This window comes from Octopus bimaculoides, chromosome 3, assembly GCF_046866305.1.
Source record: "Octopus bimaculoides isolate indiv1 chromosome 3, ASM4686630v1, whole genome shotgun sequence".
NCBI classification, from domain to species: Eukaryota; Metazoa; Mollusca; class Cephalopoda; order Octopoda; family Octopodidae; genus Octopus; species Octopus bimaculoides.
Genome location: NC_142930.1, coordinates 138,236,821 through 138,259,720, shown reverse-complemented (window position 1 = coordinate 138,259,720; position 22,900 = coordinate 138,236,821). Strand labels below are relative to the sequence as shown.

The following is a 22,900-nucleotide window of genomic DNA, read 5'->3' as shown; positions in this document are numbered from 1 at the left end:
ATGAACTGATCAACAAAATGTTCATCGTTGAAAAATATTTAATTTGTAATGTGCTATCTTGTTTTTAGATAAATCTCTTAAGTTCATACTATCACATTAAATGCATATTAAATGCTTAAAACTCCAAAAGACATGTTGTTTACTCTTTCTTTTTATTGGTAACCCGAAAGATGGTACCCACACTCAACAAGTCGAGAGTATGTGGGTCTCTGTGAAACGAGGTAATAAACGACACTGTGGCACTCACCGTTCTATTGTAGATTCATATCTCTGTGAATTTATGTGGTGTAGGAGATACGAAAACTGTGATTTGTTTGAGAAACTGATTGAATGTATTTCTAACTTTCGTTTTTAATTTTTAAAATATTTTGTAATGTATAGCTTATTGCATGCTTAAATGTTTGTTTTTTAAGCATATTTTGTTCGCTCTTTTATTTTCACATATAATATATAAACATGTACATCTTTTAGAACATTGTCATTTTATAAGATTTTATGGCCAAATTTTTAAATTAACATAAACATTTATTTACCTAAAAGAAAATTATCAGAGAACTTTCATATAATTCTTCCAAATCTTTCTGTTAAAACCGCATTGAAACCATTTGTGGGGAAAAATTGTAATGTGCTTATCGCATGTAACGTGTTGTTCATTACATTTGCATTAAATACATTTTGAATGCTTAAAACTATTTGTTTACTTTTCTTTTTGTCACTGAGATGGTTGTGAGGTATGCTAAAAATAACAGCTAAATATTGTTTTTTAGATAAATCTTTCTAAGTTCTTGCTATCGCATTAAATGCATATTGAATGCTTCAAACTACAAAACACGTGTTGTTTACAAATATTGACAACAAAATTTGCAGTCATGCACAAAATGACAGCTTCCAAATCTTGTTTCCTGACTGGGTGGAAATGATCAAACTTTAAACCTCTATAACTTTTTAAAAACATTTTTCTGGAAAAAGTGAAATAACTCCAATAATTCAGCTTGGAAAAGTATATTATTGTGCCAAATTTTAAAATTTTTGATAAACTTTAATTTTTGAAATGCTGGCAGCCAAACCAACTAGATTCCTTTGTACGCAGGTGTAAATATTTAGGTGTGTCCCTTCTGGTTGGTTGGTTGTTTAGTTGGTTGGTTGGTTGGTAGGTAGGTAGGTAGGTAGGTAGGTAAGTAGGCAGGTAGGTAGGTAGGTAGGTAGGTAGGTAGGTAGGTAGGTAGGTAGGCAGAATTTGAACTCAGAATGTAAAGACAAACGAAATATTGCTAAGCATTTTGCTCAGTGTGCTAACAATTCTGCCAGCTTGCTGCCTTGAATAGGTACTAGATCATCTAGTTCAGTCTCAGACCACATTCCACCAACCAGGAAGAAATACCAAATCATCAAGCTTGGCCTCAGGTCACCAATCAGGAATAGACAACTGATTAATCCGAGTCAACCTCAGACTTCAGTTCATTAATCTTCGTGATCTATTGTATCATTGGATCTGGATTCACAATGTAATTTTGGACTCTGTGTGATGGTTGGCATATACAACAGCCTATTCTGTGTTAAATCTAAATACATAGCTTCCTTTGTCACATGGAATTCACAAATGTGTATAACAGAAAAATAGATATGATGTTGCCCACACTCCATGAAAATTCTAAAGAATGACATTTCAAAATACACATTTTCAGATAGTACTGGTACTTCCAATTTCTTTGAAATCATTGTCAGTTTAGCCCTCGTTCAGAAATTATTTCAACTTTGTAAAATATATTTCATTACTTTTGATTAATATATCTTTCCCTTTTGTAAACGGCGACAAAATTTAATCCACATTAAAACTATTATGATTAACAATAAAATTTATATTTATCCCTTAACCCACTAAGAGATAAAACATGTTTAAAGCAACAATATTTGTATGTATTGATTAAATTTTAGTCAATCAAAATTAGAATTTGTATGCAATGAGGAGATGGAAACATTAATTTAAGAACTAACATTAACTGGATCTGGACTTTGGCATGCAGATGGTAAATCTAGGTATGTCTCAGTCTTTTTAAACCTCATAAGCATAGCCTCCTCCAGTGTTTACCAATCTAGTGATAGAAAATCATTATACAGATGTAAAAGAAAAGTACATGAGTTAACATAGCATCTTAACATCTTTACTTAGAATGATGCCAACCATACAAAATATTTAAATGAGTACTGTATACTTAATAGAGTAAGCAAAATATTTTCAACTAAAATTACATTTGAAATGAGAAGACTATATAAGCTTAGTGACTCATGTAAAAATTAATCTGGTTGCAGCAAAGGGGCAACAACTCAGAAATGTTAATTAATTAATAGGTTAATTAACACCTGAAGTGAGAAAGTGAAAACAGTAGTAGTACTACTCTGAAATACAATTTTTGAAAGGTGAAATTATTAACAATGAAACACATACAATAGCTACATGTGAATATTAATGCTACATGTGAATATTAATGCTACAATGGTCATGAGATGATCAATTAAATGAAAATAAAGTTTTGTAGCAGTTTCCAGAAAATATGGACATGAAATGATTAAAAAGGAAGTATATTTGTGAAGAATATAATTGGGTTACCAGACAAAATGGACAATACAATAATAACATGTAAATTAAAAATAATCAATCTCTCGTTATATTTTAACATAAAAATATAATTTTTTGTATTTGCAAATTTAATGCTTTTAACAACTTTAATTGATATTCACAAATTTTGAATTATCTTAAATGAAGTAAATCAAGTCTTTGATAAAAATGAAATAAAAACTATTAATAAATGCATATGGAAAAATGAGAGAAATCTGCATTTTGTCTGTAAAGTTTGTTGCATATGTAAGCAGAATTAAAGAGAATCCTTCTAATTTAATTTAATTATAGAAAACTGTGTTGGTTCTCATTAAATGTGAACACTGTTCTTAGATTCAAAGTCATTTCCAATAAAAACTCGAATTAATAAAACAAAATTATTACTGATGAAAGCAGTTCAGCAGAAATAGAATACAAAGGTTCTACCATTATTTTAACTTTTTTTTTAATATTCATTTACATATATTTATATTCATTTACAATAGATTTCAAAAAAATGATTCAAATCTTGTAATATTGGTTTCAAATTTCATCAAAAGTTTTTGTTAAAGTAGTTACAAAATGAAGCACATCTTTCTAATTTCCATTTTAACCTACTCAAAATCAAATTTAGCAAACTTTAGAAGACATGGAATGAAAAATACATTTAACAAGAGAATCTGCAAGTTTAAAGAATGGTACTGTTAACCTCTGGAACCTCTGTACCTGCTTGAAACTACAATTTGAAGACTTTTATTGTATTAATCATAATCAAGTCGGTCCTGATTTTAGCCTGCCTTTTCGTCTGGTGTGAATTTGTAAAAAACAAAACAATTTGAAAACAGTTGAAGACAGACACATTTGTTTATCATGCTAACAAAATTATTGCATGCATGAAGCAGTTATATAAATTTAGATATAAGAGAAACATCCTATAAAAGAATCACAGAGATATATAAAGTAAATGCTTAGCTTGGAATCAATACAGTAAACAGATGAGACTTTAATTTGATTCTAACATGGGTAGGATGCAAAGCTATTGTGAATAGCATTACAAAACAAATCTGGTATTTTTATCTGACAGGTAGATAAATAAAAACATGGAGTTAAATGTCTTACTCAAATATCTAACAGAATGGTTGTGACATTGACCCTGGCAGTATTTGAATTCAGAACTTAAATACTGCAAAGCATTTAGTTTACCCTCTATACAGATCCAATTTAAGACTTGAGCACACTGAGTCATTGCCCATGACTCCAATGCTAATCAATTAATGTTGCATCTTTCTGTGGCAATGCACTTTGGTACTTGTGGGTTGCTTTACCCAGGGCTTTATAAGGCTGTCAAGGGCAGGGTGTCCCTACCAATTCTAATTCTCCACCATCTTTTCTTATCTTCTAATCTTCTTGAACAAATAAACAAAATGTGAAAAAAATGTGATTAACAAAAGAAAAGAATATTCTACAAATCCAAAATCTTGCTAAAACTATGAACTGGTTAAATTATTTATTTCCATTATACTGATGAAGACCAAAATGATGAAATTCTAAACTGAAGAATCAGCAAAGAGCTAAATAAATTTATACAGACAATGGAAGAAAATAACTGACCTAAGAAATTGCAACAAAGAAAAAAATAGAAAAATATATAAAGAATTTTGATTTTGAAGATGTGAAAAGGTTATTCAAAGATCAAGTGATTCATCTCATCAATGCCATATTTGCCCTTATATTCTTCAAAAAGTTCATACAGACTGTTCAGATAAATCTTGTGGACTTCTTCAACCTGCTCTTTGCTTGGATTTTCTATCAAAGGAACTTCAATTGGTTTTCCAACTTGAAATGAAAAAAGAAAAAAAAGTAGTAGAGGGTGAATGTATTAGAGAAAGAGAAAGAAAGCATAGAGTATATGAGGATAGAACAATGGAAGAATATGAAGAGAGAGAGGGGGAGATAAAAAAAAAAAAGGAGGAGAGAGTGGATAAGAATGAATGAGAGAAAGGAGAAAGAGAAAAAGTGAGGAGAGAATGAAGGAAAGAAGAAAGTGAAAAGATGAGAGAAAGAGAGAGAAAAAGAAAAGTAAAGAGAGTGAATATAAAAGGGAGAAAGACAGACAGATGTGAGATGACAGAAGAAAGAAAGAAAGAAAGAAAGAAAGAAAGAAAGAAAGAAAGAAAGAAAGAAAGAAAGAAAGAAAGAAAGAAAGAAAGAAAGAGAGAAAGAAATAAAGAAAGAAAAAGAAAGAAAGAAAGAAATAGAAAGAAAGAAAGAAAGAAAGAAATGGGTGAGTCAATGTTTATGGTGATTGGTGAATAAATCTTCAATAAGCAAAACAGCCATTTTGGCAGTAATGTGGGTCTAAGAGGTTTGTGTCTTGTTTATGATTAACCATGTGGTATTCTAAATTATTTTAGAACATCCCCCCCGACTCCATTCCTTTTCCCCTATCTCTTTTTATTTAAACTCCTGACTGTTTCTTTTTTTGCTTTATTTAAGGTATTGGCTCTTTCTGCCTTCTTTCAAAATTCCTTATCTTCCTCCCTTCCACTTTGTTCGCCTTACACTCCAGACTTCTGACCTTCTCACCCTCCTACCCTCCACATACATATCATTCCATTCATTTCAGTTCTTTCTTCATTTCCTCCCCCCCCCCCCCGAAATCCCAAACACCCCCCCCCCCCTCTCTCTCCTGAGCATTCTCAGACTCACCCACCAGAACTATCTCTTAGAACTACTACTTAGCAGTGGTTCTGATAAGTTTCAAGATAACTTCTTATTTATCACTTTCCTTTGCCATATCCTTCCTTACAGTCCAGATAATCTAAGCTCACACAGCCTCAAAAGGAACTTCTGTACAGTGGTTGAATTTATGTTGCTTCATGCTTTTACAACCTGGACACTAAGCAAAAGACTTGATACCATGCTGGTTTGTATTTACATACTTTTTGGATCTTTGTGATTTGACGGGCAACATTTTTTTATGTAGTGTTTTTGGTACCGAAACACTTTCAAACTTCGAATACTTGTATATTTTGTGCTATAGAACAGATAAAAAATTTTGTATTCTAAGTTATTTCATGTAAAAAATTGTCATATTTCGGTAATTTCAACCAATCACTGACATCTATTGAAGTGAAAACAATTACGTCGGGGAATGTAAACAACGGTGTTACGGGATTTTTTCCCTTGAATAAAATTAGTGCCGTTGTTTGTCAACAAAAACTATCCATTGTCAACAACAACTATCAGTGGTATATATTTTGTTTGTTACTGTTATTTATGACATCGTTCGTGCGTTTGTACTGGTTTTAGCTTTAGGGTTTTAGGGTTAGGGTTCGGGTTTTAGAGTTAGGGTTAGTTTTAGGATTACGGTTAGGGTTATGATTATTTTTGCCATAACCTTAACTCTAACCCTATAACTCATAACCATAACCCTAACCCCAACCCTAAACCTAAAACCCTAACCCTAAAACCCTAAACCCTTACTAAGGAATAATGATATAATTAAACAGGGAATAACACACTTGACACCGAACAGCACTAACTGTATTCAGCTGAATAGACGTCAGTGATTGGTTGAAATTACAGAAATACAACAACTTTAACATAAAATAACTTGCAATGTACAATTTTTTGTTAAGAAGGTTAAGAAAAGAAGTTGTTTTATATGACACATTCTACCAGTGTCCTAAGTTTGAAAGTGTTTCGTTAAGAAAACAAGTGTTGCCCGTCAAATCACAAAGATCCTACTTCTTTTACTCTTTTACTTGTTTCAGCCATTTGACTGCGGCCATGCTGGAGCACCGCCTTTAGTCGAGCAAATCGACCCCAGGACTTATTCTTTGGAAGTCTAGTACTTATTCTATCGGTCTCTTTTGCCAAACCACTAAGTTACGGGGACATAAACACACCAGCATCGGTTGTCAAGCGAAGTTGGGGGGACAAACACAGACACACAAACATACACACACACATACATATATATATATATATATATATATATATATATATATATATATATATATATATATATATATATATATATATATACATATATACGACAGGCTTCTTTCAGTTTCCATCTACCAAATCCACTCACAAGACTTTGGTCGGCCCGAGGCTATAGTAGAAGACACTTGCCCAAGGTGCCACACAATGGGACTGAACCCAGAACCATGTGGTTGGTAAGCAAGCTACTTATCACATAGGCATGTTTCTTGCAATTATTAATAGGTCTTCGAAAGAACATCCTCCCACAGAAACAACATGTAACACAATTCCTAAAGCATCAGACACCATTTGCAAAAAGAAGAGTTCACTTTACTGGAGAAATAAGGAACAACTAATAAGTGACATCCTACACTGGACACATTGATATGGTTCAAAATAGTTCATAATCACCCTGGAAAATTAAACGGATGATACTGTATGCCACCAAAAGGAACTGTCATATGCTATGGAACTATGGAAGATAAAGATGAGCAGTAGATCAGAGTCATACAAATCCAAGCAACCTTTTAACTTGGTGATGAAGCCAACAGCCTAAGTGACATACAACAACTGTCTCTCTTTCTTTCTCTCTCCCTCTTACACAAGGAAGAAGGGCAAGGACCCAAAACATCAGATTCTTTATTCCTTAGATTTTATTACCCTCTTATATCAAGTATTCATTGCCAACACAGACCATCACTAGTTTCCTCACTTTTCACTTTTAAATTTGTTTTATAAAAAGCCTTGGCCCTGAATTTGCAGATAAGACATATTTACAAATGAGAGTGTGTGCATACTTAAGTCAATAGTATACCAAATGACTACCTGACATATCAGCTTTTTGCAACTTTTCACATCATAAGTTAACAGCAGAAATTTTCAAACACTGTACTGTATATGGTCCACATATGTGTGCCATCTATGATAACTGAAGGTACCATGATTTTTTGAGGTCAATCAGAAAATGCCAAGAATTTTAGAATACTTGAACATTCTTAAAGCACTGCACTATTGCATGTGTATTTCTTTGTGGTGAACAGCAATGCATTTACCCATAGCTAATTGAAACAATTTTAATACTCTATTCCGTGTAACATTATAAAACTTTTAAAAAGCTGCTGTACTATAAGGCTTAGTATATTATTCAGCTTAGAGAACAACCAAAAGTCAACGGGAACAAAGTCTGGACTGTAAGGAAGGTGAGAGACAGTTTTGATGCCCGTCTCTGTCACGTAGTTGGTTACCTGGATGGAATTGTATACTTCTGCATTGTCCTGGTGCAAGTGATTAGGCCCTTTGTGGCGAAATCTCTTCCTCAACTCACACAAAACTTCCACTAAATACTCTTTGTTGACTGTATAGCCAGAGGGAACAGAAAAGATGTAGGTGATGTCCTTGCTGGCAAAAATGTGGATCGTCATGGGTTTTCCAGTGGATTTGCTTTGCCTGGATTCTTGTGCCAGTGAAAAACAGATGCTTGGCACATACAAGTTAATCCATAGGCATTCTGGAGCATATCATAAGTTTTTGTAGCATTTTTTCCCAGCTTAACACAAAACTTTATTGTATAGCAAGCATCCAAATTGTCTCCACATCCCAACTGTATTCTGCAACAAGTCAGCTGCAACAAGTAGTGTTTAGTAGGGCATATTCAAGGTGTTGTTACAGCCGTTTCCTTCAACCTGGAATAACAAAAGTTGGCAGATTACCTTATTAGATGTATAGTAACGATATACTAAAATTACAATAACCCAGGACAGCTATAACTGTCTCTCCTAAAAAAAGTCTCAAAATATCCGGAATGGACCTCGTATATCATTCTACATAAAAGGACAATGGCCAATAGCCAGGAACTATTTCTTTTTTAGAGGAGTGGAAGGAAAAAGATGAGATGAAGGAGGTACAGGATGAGGGAAGAAGAAGAAGAAGAAGAAGGATGATCACGATGATGATCCTTACCAACAGTATTGACGGGTTTCCGAAATGGCACAATTCCAAATGTGTAGTTAAAAATACCCCTTCCATGGAAGATTACTGGTGAAAAACCAATAAATTTTGTGAATTTCAATTGGAACCACTTCAACCAATTTCGTTTTTCAGAACTCAGCTGCAGAAAAAGATCATTCTCTCCAAAAGAGTATACTGGGATCAGAGGGGTTCTGTTTAAAAGAGAAACAGGAAAACATAACAACCATATTTTTTTGAGAATGTACAGTTCATTTTATTCTTAATAACATTTTCTTCCCTGGGACCCCATCATTGACCTTTGACCCCATCATTGCCTTTAATAAAACTTTATTAAAACTTTAATAAAATGCTAGCATAACATTCCAAAAAAAGTAAATAGATAACTGAAGCAGACACCACAAAACAGTCCCATCAATTCACCCCTTGGGATTGGTCGACTTCGATAAGATTTGAACTCAGAGCACAAAGAGTCAGAACAAATAAATCAAAGCATTCTATTCAATTCTCTAAAGGTTATCAATTCGCTGCCTTGTTAAGCTAGACAACGGATTAAGTCTATTACTCCAAGACATGAACGATCCTTGCAAGCTTCTGAACAGTTTTTATGTAGCAAATTTCACTCACAAAGCATTATATGATTCAGTGCTATGACAAAAGATACTTACCCAAAGTACACGTGATAACATTGTAGTAAAAACGTTGGTAACTCGACGAACTGAGAATGTAAACAAATAGGATGAAGTATTTGGGATGGTTTTGCGATACGTGTTGAAAAAATCGAGCAAGTAAACGTGTTTCAAGGGAGACAACTTTAAACATCACTAAAGTAAGTTCGCAATAATGTCGATAGTTTAACGATGGGATGCGGTTGTTTAACCTGAGGTCTTCCTTGATCGAACAAATCTATATACCAGTGCTCTGCAACCTGTATGCCGCGACACGCTGGTGTGCCACGAGACGATGCTAGGTGTGCCTCAGTGTTACCTGAGTATAATTTTTTCCCCTGTATTTTCAGTCCAGGTGTACCGCCGAATTTTGAAAGGAACGTAAGTGTACCGCAAATGAAAAAGGTAACGGGGCACTGCTATATACTAAGGTGTTCCAGGCGTAACCCACCCTTTATTTTGAGAGAGAGAGAAGGAGAGAGAGAGAAGGAGAGAGAGAGAGAGAAGGAGAGAGAGAGAGAGGGAGAGAGAGAGAGAGAGAGAAAGAGAGAGAGAGAGAGAGTGAGAGAGAGAGAGAGAGAAGGCGAGAGAGAGAGAGAGAGAAGGCGAGAGAGAGAGAGAAGGCGAGAGAGAGAGAGAAGGTGAGAGAGAGAGAGAAAGCGAAAGAGAGAGAGAGAGAGAGAGAAAGCGAAAGAGAGAGAGAGAGAGAGAGAAAGCGAAAGAGAGAGAAGGCGAGAGAGAGAGACAGACAGACAGACAAACAAAGAGGACTCATTAAATAAGATAGTCCTTAATAAAAGATAGGATTATCATAACTGGAATGCTTTTGATCATAAGTTTGCTTGATCAGTGCTGATTTATGGTTAAACAACAACATTCATTCTGAAGTAAGAGTGCAGCCTGTCATTTGCTCAGTCATTCAAAATACAAGGGGCTTCATGTACCTTGGTTACAAGTATATTAATTAGTGTAGTTGTAGGATTTGATCTTTTGACTATCATATCGGTAGACTAACCCTTTACTCATACAGCCATTCAACTGTCATACTATTAACTAAACACATGAACTCACCCATGCTGGAGAGCTATTTTGATAAATCCTTTCCGCTTTTTGATTTTTAGTTTGAATTTTCCTGGATTTGCTTCAATGGCTTCTACTGCTCCTCCAACGACAATAGTAATAAATTTACCTTTTTCCTTTTGATTTAGAAGCCAGTTCAGACTGTTCTTTGACACTGCGCAGCAACCTGAGATTAATAGAAATCAAGAATAATTGGAGCAATGAAAGGTTGGCAGGAGTTTAGGAAGTTGTCAGCTTTATTTGTAGCAAAGATAGTCTATAAATAATTATTTAAACCAGTAGAAATAGTGGTCAAATCTCTCCCAAATCACACCCAACCATCTTTAAAAAAAAAAAAAATATATATATATATATATATATATATATATATATATATATATATATATACATATATATATATATATATATATATATATATATATATATATATATATATATATATATATATATATATATATATACACACACACACACACACACATATATATATAAATTTAACACTCGGTATATAGATTTAGCTAATCTGGTGGTACTCATGAAAATATTCCTTTAATGGATCAGGCTACAAACCACATAGTAAACTGAAACAAATTATTATATAGATGTCACATGTGAAATAAATATATTCATCTTATGCCTCCTCTCTTTATATATATATATATATATATATATATATACAAGAAAGTTAGGGGTTGTGAATCCAACCCACTAAGGTATAATATCTATCCAATACACTGCTGGAAGAATACCCAATTATTATTACACTAGTGTTATTTCATTGCATTACCAAGTGCAATAAATGGGTGCGGGTAAAAAGATACTTTACCATTAATTTATATAGCAATAAGAAAATGGAGGGGAATAGGTGGTATTCATCAATTTGCAGACATTGTATTGCGTCAATTTACTTGTTTGTTTACTAAAAGGACAATAATAACAGTTCTTTTAGTAAACGAATAAGTGGGCTATTCATTTGACTGACAAAACTTCAACTACAAACAGGCTTCAATCAGTAACTCACAGATGCGTTGTTTCTTTTCACAGCTTCTACAATTATAACAATGGCCTCTGCTCCTTTGAAATAGACAGCTACACATTCTCTACATGTAGAAGGGCTAGCCATCTCACTTGGGACACTTACTTTGTCTCTTCTTCCCAACTCTATATTAAATATTTCTCCCAGGACCAGGACTGCATCCATTTGGAATCCATCTTCTTATACTCTTTTACTCTTTACTCTCTTACTTGTTTCAGTCATTTGACTGCGGCCATGCTGGAGCACCGCCTTTAGTCGAGCAAATCGACCCCAGGACTTATTTTTTGGAAGCCTAGTACTTATTCTATCGGTCTCTTTTGCCGAACCACTAAGTTACGGGGACGTAAACACACCAGCATCGGTTGTCAAGCGATGTTGGGGGGGACAAACACAGACACACAAACATACAAACACACATACACACACATATATATATATATATATATATATATATACATATATACGACGGGCTTCTTTCAGTTTCCGTCTACCAAATCCACTCACAAGGCTTTGGTCGGCCCAAGGCTATAGTAGAAGACACTTGCCCAAGGTGCCACGCAGTGGGACTGAACCCATAACCATGTGGTTGGTAAGCAAGCTACTTACCACACAGCCACTCCACTTTTCTTGCAAATATCGATCTGTATCAGCCTCACAATTCTAGAACTGGTTGTAAAACTTATGGGTGCTACCTTATCTTTTCTGATTAATTTCTACAAATATCTAAAAAAAAACTGACTGATGTATATTCTGATTCTGAACTGAAAACCTAGTCTTTGTGATGCAATTTTGGCAAACTTGTATATATGAGGTTTCTCCACAAGAAATCTTCACAGGTTTGTAATGATTTTGAGGGTTTTAATTAGGTGTCGTTCAAGCACTGAAAGGGTGAGATACAAATTTGTTTCCTTGATATCTATAAAAACTGTCTCTTGTGCCTTTCAGCTTCGTTGAGGGAAGATGGTTAGAAAGATTCTGAAAAGTTAGCAGAAATCCTCTTTGCAAAGACATATAAGTTCTGCTATAATACTGGAGGTAGGAAAGCTTGTAGTTTGTACAGTGTTGTTTCATTTGCTCCCAAGATTTCTGCTCATAAAGTCAGAGCAGTTCTGGAACAAAGCATTTAGGTTGCATGGAGATAATGCTTATATGAATAAGATAAGAATGATAGTATCATCTGCACAGCAGAGTGTTTTGTTTACAATTGACTGCAAGTAAATCATAAATGCACAGAATTAAGAATATTGAAAACCTAAGAAACCTTGGGTTACAGCAGAGTTTGACTCAGAGAAATCCCTCCTGTCACTCATTACAACAGTGCAATTTGTTAGGAAACTTCTAAGTCTAGAGATATGAGACAAATGGAGCTCATGAGTGAGCAACTGCGGTTGATGGTTCTCATGTAATGCAAGGCCACAAGCTTTAATTACAACTGTAATAACACTGCTTTCACTAAAGTTCTCAAGGGTGAGAATTAAAAAGCATAAAGCCAAAAGTTTTTGGTATAAATCTGGTTCTACTATATTCCTGCGTTGTCTGTAAAAGAGGGAGAGAGAGAGAGAGAAAGAGAGAAAGAGAGAGAGAGAGAGAAAGAGAGAGAGAGAGAGAAAGAGAGAGAGAGAGAGAGAGAGAGAGAGAGAGAGAGAGAGACACAAGGTAATGGAAGGATTGATTGTAACAATTGTTTCCATGACTTTTGAGATGTCAGGTTTATGTGCAGTTGGCAGAGGCTGCTGAGAAGAGGCAAGAGTATAGGAATACATTATAGCCCCTTTACAAAAATTAGGATAGGTCCCTGTCAGAGAAATTGAAGAGTTTACCAAGGATAAAACAATGTCCTTCAGCATTTTTGAAGGTAATGAAAAAGACATCATTCACAGGGTTAAAGTAATCAGAGAATGTTTCATGTGTAGGAATTGCAAATGTGACAAGACTGATATAACGGAGTAGTTTTATTGAGCTGATACAGCGTTGAGTTGGTGGGGAAGTACAAGGTTAATATGGAAGCTTTTTCAGCAGATGTGCTATTAAGAGAGCCCTCTTGGTTGAAGAATTGTGGTTAGAAGGCTTCTGAAAAGTTAGTAGAAACTTTCTTTGCAAAGACTTGTAGGTTCTGCAGTGGAAACTTGTTTATACTATGCACAAAGAAAAATTTTGATTTTCCAAAGGTAGTTTTGCAGATATTGCACTGGTGGGTAAAAGCTACCAAGTTGTGGTGGGTGTCTTCCATTTCAAGCCCTTTCAGACAGCTGGGGTTGATGTGGCTAATACTCAGCTTGCAGGTTATGATCCATAGATTCCTGGGAATGGTTCATAGGTTCGGTGTGGCTTGGTGCTCTTACCCTTCCTTATCTTGCCATATAGTGTTGTAGATTATTTGTATGAGTATCTCCAGAAGAAAGCCATAAAGCTATAAACCTTACATTTTTAAGTTACATTTTTATTAGTACAATTGCATCACCAAAAACTGGGTCATTATGTTATATTTTTGGTCATACATCTGTTTAATTCCCATTCAACCTTCTTTAAACTACAGTTAGTTTTTATGGGATAAAACTAGTGCAATTATTCTTGTTCTGTATATCAGAAAATAAACTAGGTGAAACTTAATTTGTCTGCTAGTTTAATAGTTTACTTGTCCCTAACATACTTTCAGTAAAGTCAACTCTGTTGCAATAATTCAGATCAGATCTCAATTTCTTCCACACTTTCTCTTCAACCAGTCTTGGAGGCCCTGAAAAAGATTAGGGATACTACCCTTCTTCCTCTAAGTCACCAGAAAAAAAAGGCATTTTTTTATGAGGTGACAATTATTTTAACCAATATTGTATATTTATAAGCATTTAACATGGATTTTTCAATTCACTGATGATTTTAAAAAACAGTAAAAATTAAAAAAAGGTACTCACCAGAACTCATTAGATACTCTCTGAAGAATGGAAAGCGAAATTGTCCTGTTAATATGCACAAATATTGATGCATATTTGGGAACATTTGGTTGAAGCCTGTTGCATTTGTTGCAAAGTTTGCAAATGCACCAGCACTCATAATTCCATGAGGATGGTAACCAACTATATAGTTCTTGGATGGATCAAGCTCTGCTGTCTTGATGAGCTTTATAGGAAAGTAATCAGCAAAGTATTTCCAAATGGGATTGTTAAATTGCCACAGAAGACGACGGCCTCCTTGCTCACATGTGTTGAAGTCATAGATGTACCACATTAAATAAGCCAGAGGTATGAAATAGTATTCAGTGAATAAGAGGTAGATGAAGACAGCAAGACTTCCAAAGCCCATACATAAGAAACATAGTGCCCACTGAAAGACACAAGCTGTCTGTATACGTCTTTCAAGAGGAATGAAAATTGGAGCAAATTCAAATCCAAATATCTTCATTGTTGGCCTAAAAACAATAAAATATTAAATATATATCTCAACAGAATATTTATATTCACATGTATTCCAGGTGGCTAGAAAAAAAAATTCAAGACATCAGGAGGGAAAATTGTGTATAGTATAATGATAATAGTATATTCATCCTCTTGGAGTTTGAAAAAACAAAAGAGACAGGGAAAAGTTACTACAAAGATTTGTTGAATGAGGAGAATGCATGGGAGAAAGAGGGCCTACTTCAAGTGGAACCAACAAAGGGACCAGCCACTGAAGTTGGCAACCACTCCTCAGACTTAAATTGTCTCATTCCACTATCATTGACGTACTTATTTACCTTCCTCTCATCCATGTAGTGTAAAACACCTTTCCAGGCCAATTCACTGAACACTATGACCAGTCAGTCCTTTCCCAGAACCTCAGTCCTTGGGAATTGCCCTCTCTGCATGTGAAATCCTCTCCTCACAACAACCGCATCAATCTTGATTACTACTCTTGAGTACTACTCTTACCTCCAAACCTAACTGTAGCAGATCTTGCATGCATGAAGTGGATTTGATCCACCATAGCCAAATTTAAATTAACACTGCAACAGAACTTTCCCCACGGTGGAACAATGGTTTTTCTGTTAGAGCAGTTCTACATTTTCCAGATGCCTTTAGGTAAGCCAAAATAATGTCTTCACCACTTGACCCTTTCTAACCTCTTCTACTTCACCAAAAGCTAGAATAGAGATAACAAGACCACCAACTAAAACTATTGTTCTCAATGATATGTCTATCCTTCTAGATAGTTATAAAAGCATAAACCCCAAGCAAAAAGTTAGTTAGTCACTAGTCAGTGACGACTCAACGAGTCCAGTCACATGGTGACGACTCAGTGAGAACGAAGTCTGGTTGACCAGCTAGAACCTTGGTCAGAGGGAGAAATGAAGTTTACTGTCAGCAACTGTGAGACAGCGTCGCGCACCCTACAACTCTCACTAGCTCTAATTCTGTTCTCTTACAATATCATTCTATCTGTCTCTGTAATTACTACTAAACAAGGAAGAGGACAACAAAACACGAACTTTACTTCGCTTGCCGTTATAATAACAACAAATTTTTATCATCACAATTGCTGACTCCGACATTTCATAATATTGTTTATTAATCAATTTCTCCCATTACAATTGGTGACCCTCGACTTCAAATAAAAACTTTATCGTTACATAACCTCTAAAATCTATTTCAAAAAGTCAGCATACACATTCATCAAATGAAAGATCATACTATACACTTTGGTGTAGGGTCATTTATTGAACTGTGCACAGTTACAGTTTGGACGTCACATTTCTTCCAGTTTTCAATGTTACAATATGCCTAAAGGTTTTGGTGGCGGTCAGAATAGAGGCAGACAAACTTGATGAACTGAATTTGAGAGCGACAGCTGACTTTGTTGTGGGTCAACACCATAACAACATCAAATAAAACCTTGTGCACGAGCCAAAAAGGATTTACTCTCGACTTTCGAGAAATTCTGCCAAATCTTCCTCAAATTACATCATGCCATTAAGAAAAAGACTATGTAGTCGAAGTGATCATGGGTAGAATACTTTTGGTCATTGGACTGTTTGATTCAGGGTTGACCTTGGGTTAAACAATAACAATAACAGAAGCAACGAGGGAGCAGCTACACGATTTGCACGTGGATGTAATTAATTATTGCAGCTTCAACGAACGAACTGAAATTAATTCAGTTGCTTTTCTATTAATTTCCTTTTACGTGAAGTATCTGATTCAACAATTTAAAACAACTAAATGAATGAAGCACTGAAAATAAATTAAATTCTAATTGAAAACGACGTCTGTGTTGACTCACTAAACTGAACAGAATGACAGTTGGATTAAAAACAAAAACAGAAGTTATTCGATAACTATGTAGATTTGATGCTATAAAACAATAAACAAAATCAATTCGCGATAAAAGGGGAGGGGAAAAGTCCTGTTATTTGCAAGAGAGAAAGCTGTTCGGGCGATATGAGAGTATACCGTACTATTCTCACTTTCGCAAACTTCAAGTTTCCTTTCCATTCCACAACTTTTAGCTTTCTTTTCAGTTTTGTGAATTAATATCAACAACAATAATATTCTAGTAACACGAATTTTTGACAATATTGAATAACAATATGGATCTTAAGCAAACGACGAAAATTCTGTCCACATTGTTAAACATAAACAAAATTTTCTTCATTTTCGACCAATGCTCGATCAAAAGGTTTGTAAATCGAAGTATTTTCATGCTATGGGATAGCGAATCCATAAAATAATTACAGAACACAATCGGTGATCCTATACAAGCAAAAAGTTAAGAATCAGAGAAAACACCAGTGAAAGCAAGAGTAAATTAAATGTTGATGGAAAGTTCCTAGAGAAAGTAAGCACGGCTTTAGCGAAAAGGGTACGTTATAGTCCAAGATCGCCGATTATTACCAAAAGATTATTAAAAAGCGATTCAAGTTAACTTACAAAGCAGCAAATATAATAAATACAACATGAAGTGGGTTAGTAAAAGATTTCGTCTAATCAGAGACAACTAGTTTTATAAGACATGACAGATATTAGAAGACTACTGAATTAGAGACACCTTTGTTGACGATCCTTCGCATTCCGACAGTAAACTCAAAGGAAAATATAAACAGGAACCAGAATAACGGAATTTAATATTTAAATACGATCAATTAGAAATAGTAGTCAAATCACAGCTACCATCATAAAATAAGGAAGGACACTGACTAACGTAGAGCTGGCTTCTCTACATAAATGTAAAAGCAGGATAGTCACTGGTGGAATGCGTTTTTGATCGTAAGCATGCACGATCAGGGCCGAGGACAAATAACAAGAATGTTATTAAATTTTCTAAAGAGACCCAGAGCTTTGAATATGTATATTTAATAAAATTTCTTGAGTATAATATGTAATTGTATAAAATATATATTTGACAAGGGTGTTGTTTGATCCAAAATAGTAGTAATTCCATCAGATTCTTTTATAAGCGACAAAACAAGAAACCCTGCATATGACTCTCGAAAACAATCTGGTACAGTCACTACTCTTGGTTAATATGTATTTTATAGAATTACATTTTGATACTTAAAAAAAATATATCAAATTTACATCTTCGAAACGTAACTGTTTGTTTCTTTAGAAAATATAATGCTGACTGTGTTTGAATTTTATTTTGTTATCCTGTTGCATTTTCTCCCGTTTAGTTACGGATGGATGAGTAGCTCCTATGAACCTATATTTTCTCCGGGACCTCCGTGATTGATGAGAGGAAGGGAGGAATTTATCTTCAAGCAAAGGCCTGGCTTCAATGCTTGTAACGAAATCCAAGAACCAAGTGGTGGTGGTGCTGGTGATGGTGGTAAATTGGATTAAGCCTCCCACCTAGCAGTAATACGAAGGATTGCCCATTATCTGAGGTGTCCTTCTTTTCTATATGACGATAGGATGTAATTTTTAAAAAATTGGTTTGCTATTTCTAACAGGTCGTGAGACAACGTACAGGCTTCTTTTGAAATGTCATTCTTAATTTTAAAAATAAAAACGAGAGAAAATAAAGTTAGCGGAAAAGGCTAACACTCTTTACTCACCTAAGTTTGGTTTTCCTACCCCCCGCGGACACAAATGCTGAAATAGCAGATAAATGACGACAGGAGAAGGGGGAAAATGAACGACAAATAAATCAAATCGGATTATTTAACTTACTGTTTGACATATTTTATACATACATCGGGCTTCGTTTACAATTTAGACACAAGATAGTACAAAGTATAAACTATCACTAGCCAAATGGCATATATTTCTGTTCTAAATAGCTTTATCACATAAGTGTTTACATTTCACCCCACTTAAGTCAACACGTCTATTACTTAGTAAAACTGGTTACGGTGAAATATTAACCACTGTATAGGTGCAGGAGCGGCTGTGTGGTAAGAAGCTTGCTACCCAACCACATAGTTCCAGGTTCAGTCCCACTGCACGGCACCTTGGGCAAGTGTCTTCTACTATAGCCTCAGGTCGACCAAAGCTTTGTGAGTGGATTTGGTAGACGGAAACTGAAAGAAGCCCATCATATATATATATATATATGTGTGTGTGTGTGTATGTATTTGTGTGTCTGTGTTTGTCCCCTCACCCTCACTTGATGTTGGTGTGTTTATGTCTCCGACACTTAGCAGTTCAGCAAAAGCGACTGATAGAACAAGTACTAGGCTTACAAAAAATAAGTTCTGGGGTCGATTTCTTTGACTAAAGGCAGTGCTCCAGCATGGCCACTGTCAAATACTGAAACAAGTTAAAAAAAAAAAAAAGAGTATTACAAAGTATCATTACGAAATCAAATTTTTAACTTCTTGACCAATGAAGAGAAAGAAAGAGAGAAGGAATTTCAAAAGTCAAAAGATATTGCAAGCCCAACATGCATATATATGGGCCTTGTGCAAGTGTGTGTGTGTGCTATACTTTGAGGTACCTCCTGGACACTTAACTACTTTTGTTTATCTCTTTGGAGATACTACTGATTCATTCTCACTCTCTCCCCTAAATGTGAGTAGCCACATAGCTCCTCTACAAGAACCTGCTGTACCCCAACCTCTTCTCTGATACTTTAACCACTCCATCTAGTATAAGAATGCATCCCACCACCAGTACTCCATTCCTCAGGTTTTGGAGACTCACAGGTTGCATAGTGATCTCAGTAGTGTCAGTGGCATAAAAAAAGAACCCAGTACATACTGTAAAGTGGTTGGCATTAGGAAGGACACCTGGCTATAGAAATCATGACAAAGTAGACACTGGAGCACAATGCCCTCTTTGGTCCCATCGCATCCTCTCAAAACCACGCCAGCATGGAACATGGATGTTAACTGATGACAATGACATATAGAACATATATGCTGGAAAACACATGTAACCAAAGGTTAGAGCTCATCAGTACATTCCACACACCACTCTTATATCCAGTGCTTTTAGACTAGGGGCATCAAACCCCAGGACAGGACAATGTGTGGAATACAAGCCACATAATAGTATTACTAGAATACAGAAAACATACTTAGTATTTTAAGCTTTTCAAAGCAAGCATGTAGCTAAGTAAATCAACTGACAGGGTTACGCAACAGTAATAGTGTATTTTTTACTTTCTTTAAGATGTCTTTCAATTCTATGTTTTGCATGAACAAACAATATTTACAAGTTGGAAAAATACCTCAAGCTAGAATATCCCAATGATTATATATATATATATATATATATATATATATATATATATATATATACCTGAATACTTATAGAGATGAGTGTCATGTTTCCAATACTGGAACTACATATAGAATAAAAAGTGCAAATTCTCCACTTTCAAACATTCAATCTTGGAGAAAATTTTTTGATGAAGTGTAGTTCCATTGCTTTTTGGTATTGCACGTCTTCCCATGAACATTTGTAAAAGAAAAAGATTTTGAATTTTCCTTCGTTGCATATTTCCAGATGCTTGCTTGATGAATCCTACGTAATTCCTCTTGCTGGATATGCTGCCTGTATATTCTTGCACGTTGGCAGAGGGAATTATTTGTTTCGCCAATGTAATTTTCTTTGCAGTTGGGGCAGGTAATGCAATATCTGAAGTTCTGCATTTTGCAATTCATATCTACATTTATTTTGAACGAGAATCCACTCTTAAATTTTATGTGGGAACCACTTTCTAAGTATTTAAAGTTGTTGTTGCATGTTCAACATCTATCTCCCCATTCTCTTACTAAGAATTCTGATTCATTCTCCAATGTGAATTCTGCTCTTGTGAGGTGTTTTTAAAAATATTTTGGTTGGATTTGAGCTGTAATTTAGCGCACAGCAGAAAATAACATAATTCATACAGAACTTTGATTCTGTGTGTCTGTCTGTGCGTGTTTGTGTGTGTGTGTCTGTGTGTGTGTGTGTCTGTCTGTATGTCTGTCTGACTGTCTGTGCGTGCATGCATGTCAAAGGAAATTCATTTTACATACCTTTCTTAAGTCCAAAAGAAGGAAATGTAGTGAAATTGTAATATGTTAACAGCAGAAGGTCTCCATACATTGCAATGAGAAATTGAAAGAGAAAGATAATGCCTAATTCTGCGCATGCGTGAAACATGGAATGAAAGTGAAAATGACCTTAAAATTGTACGACACGACCTCACTTCTGAGGTTCTTGATGTCCCCTTCTCTCCTGCTTTCCCCCTCTCTTTGTGCCGCTTTCTTTCACCTTCACCTGTAGAACATACTGTGTCAATTTTGTGCTGGCTTTCTTTCACTTCATGGGGTATAAAACATCAGCGTCTGTCTCTCACCCACTATCTGTCTTTCAACTTCTCCTATAGAAGCTTGTTTTCTGTCTCTGTTTCTTTCTCTTGTCTCTCTGATTTTTCCTCATTCTGTGTTTCACTTGGTCATTCTGTAAAAAATAAGATGTATGCACATGTATATGAAATGGACGTGTGTGTATGTGTGTGTGTATGTGAGAGAGAGAGAGAAAGAGAGAGATAGAGGAAGTGGGTGAAGATGTGTGTCGTAATGATGGATGCCTTTTGAGGTACACACTCATATATAGAAAATGTGACATCATCGTCATTGTTGTCGTATAAAATGTTTATGATAGTTGAGCTATGGAAAAGATTATAATTTTAAATTTTTGTAACGGAAATATGTCAAGTTTAGTTGGTAGCGGAAATAGTACTGAAACTTTTGATAACCCGTATGTCAAAATTAGCAACTCAGTTTTGGAATGTATAAGGAACACACACACATACAAATTCTTTTTTATAGTTATAGACTTTTATATGGGTTGGTGCATAATTATTGCAGCTTTTTTTCAACAAATTTTATTCAACAAAAACATCTTTAAATGATTATTCCAGAGCATATTCACCATCAACTCTTCAATTACTGCTTCCCATTTGCTTGGCAGACAGTCAGACCATCATTTAAAGATTATTTTGTTAAATATTGTTATTTTTGTTTAAATAAAATTTGTCAAGAAAAGCCGCAGTAATTATGCACCAATCCAATAGGATAAGGAACATACGTGCACACACACACACACATACAAACTCTCTTTTATAGTTATGGATTATATAAGATTATTCTATAGAATTGCTATATAATTAAACATTTTTCAGCGACAGCTGTGAGTTGGTATTTCCTCAGGTGGAATGTGATCAAGTGGTGTTGGATTTCTTTGAGTTCCCTAAAATATACCAAGTCTACTACTCTTCACCAATCAGTTTATTAGATTATGAGTGACATTTATTGTTGTAGTAACACAAAAACATTTACAAAAGTAGTATCACAATAATATACCAAACAACAATGATACTGACAATAATAAAAACAATAACATATATATATATATATATATACATATATCATCATCATCATCATCATCATCACCATCATCATTTAACATCCGTTGTTCATGCTGGCTTCTTACAGAAACCTAGCTTATTGAAGCTCAGATAACCAAATGGAGTGATGCAGAAAGTCCAAGGTGGCTACAAGAATCTGGGTTGCTTTTGGTCAAGGAGGGTTATGTGGTGTTGTTAGAAGTAAGATCAGCGACTCTGGAGACTCCACAAAGTTTGGAATGAAACCCCCAACATCAAATGGACTGTTATCAATAGGACTGCACCTTACTCACTCAGAGCTACCACTTGCCATTTTTGCCTCCATGAAAGATTGCACATTCTCCACCAACCAGCAATATCTATCAACGAGAAATATGAACTATCTTATTGCTGCCATCAGAGGTACACCTTTCTGATGAACTTCAAACCCTACTGGCTGCCAACAACCCAAATATATCACCTTAACATTGGCTGCCCCTCATCACTGGCCACCCCACAACCAAGGATAGGGTTCCTAATCACCAATGCCTACACAGACCTCAGGTCACTCTTCCAACCATATGCATCTCTTGTAACCCCTACATTTACCCCCATAAACATGAATGTGCACATGCAAGCGAACACATAAATACATCTATGTATATATGCTTCCCCTCTCTTTCTTTCACCCCCCCCCCATACACACACCACTAAACCTCAGTCCAACGATTCTGTTGCAAGTACACTAGCATACATCTGCCAATCCCACACACATAA

The 22,900-nt window shown here is 35.2% G+C and overlaps 1 protein-coding gene across 5 annotated transcripts; it reads right to left on the bottom strand.

The window, feature by feature from the left end:
- Positions 1 to 1,910: 1,910 nt before the first annotated feature.
- Positions 1,911 to 18,673, bottom strand: LOC106881532 (2-acylglycerol O-acyltransferase 1). Of its 5 annotated transcripts, none has more exons than XM_014931954.3 (5): positions 18,475 to 18,673; positions 14,245 to 14,738; positions 10,291 to 10,465; positions 8,546 to 8,745; positions 1,911 to 4,432 (listed from the first exon to the last, which is right to left on the bottom strand). In XM_014931954.3, exons 2-5 carry the CDS (start codon positions 14,729 to 14,731, stop codon positions 4,278 to 4,280), a joined length of 1,017 nt encoding a protein of 338 aa, XP_014787440.1. In that variant the 5' UTR covers positions 14,732 to 14,738; positions 18,475 to 18,673; the 3' UTR covers positions 1,911 to 4,277. The 5 variants fall into 5 exon arrangements, with proteins under 5 accessions (XP_014787440.1, XP_014787439.1, XP_014787443.1 ...); XM_014931953.3 differs by having other exon boundaries at positions 18,360 to 18,638; XM_014931957.3 differs by lacking the exon at positions 18,475 to 18,673 and adding an exon at positions 17,351 to 18,108.
- Positions 18,674 to 22,900: the final 4,227 nt, after the last annotated feature.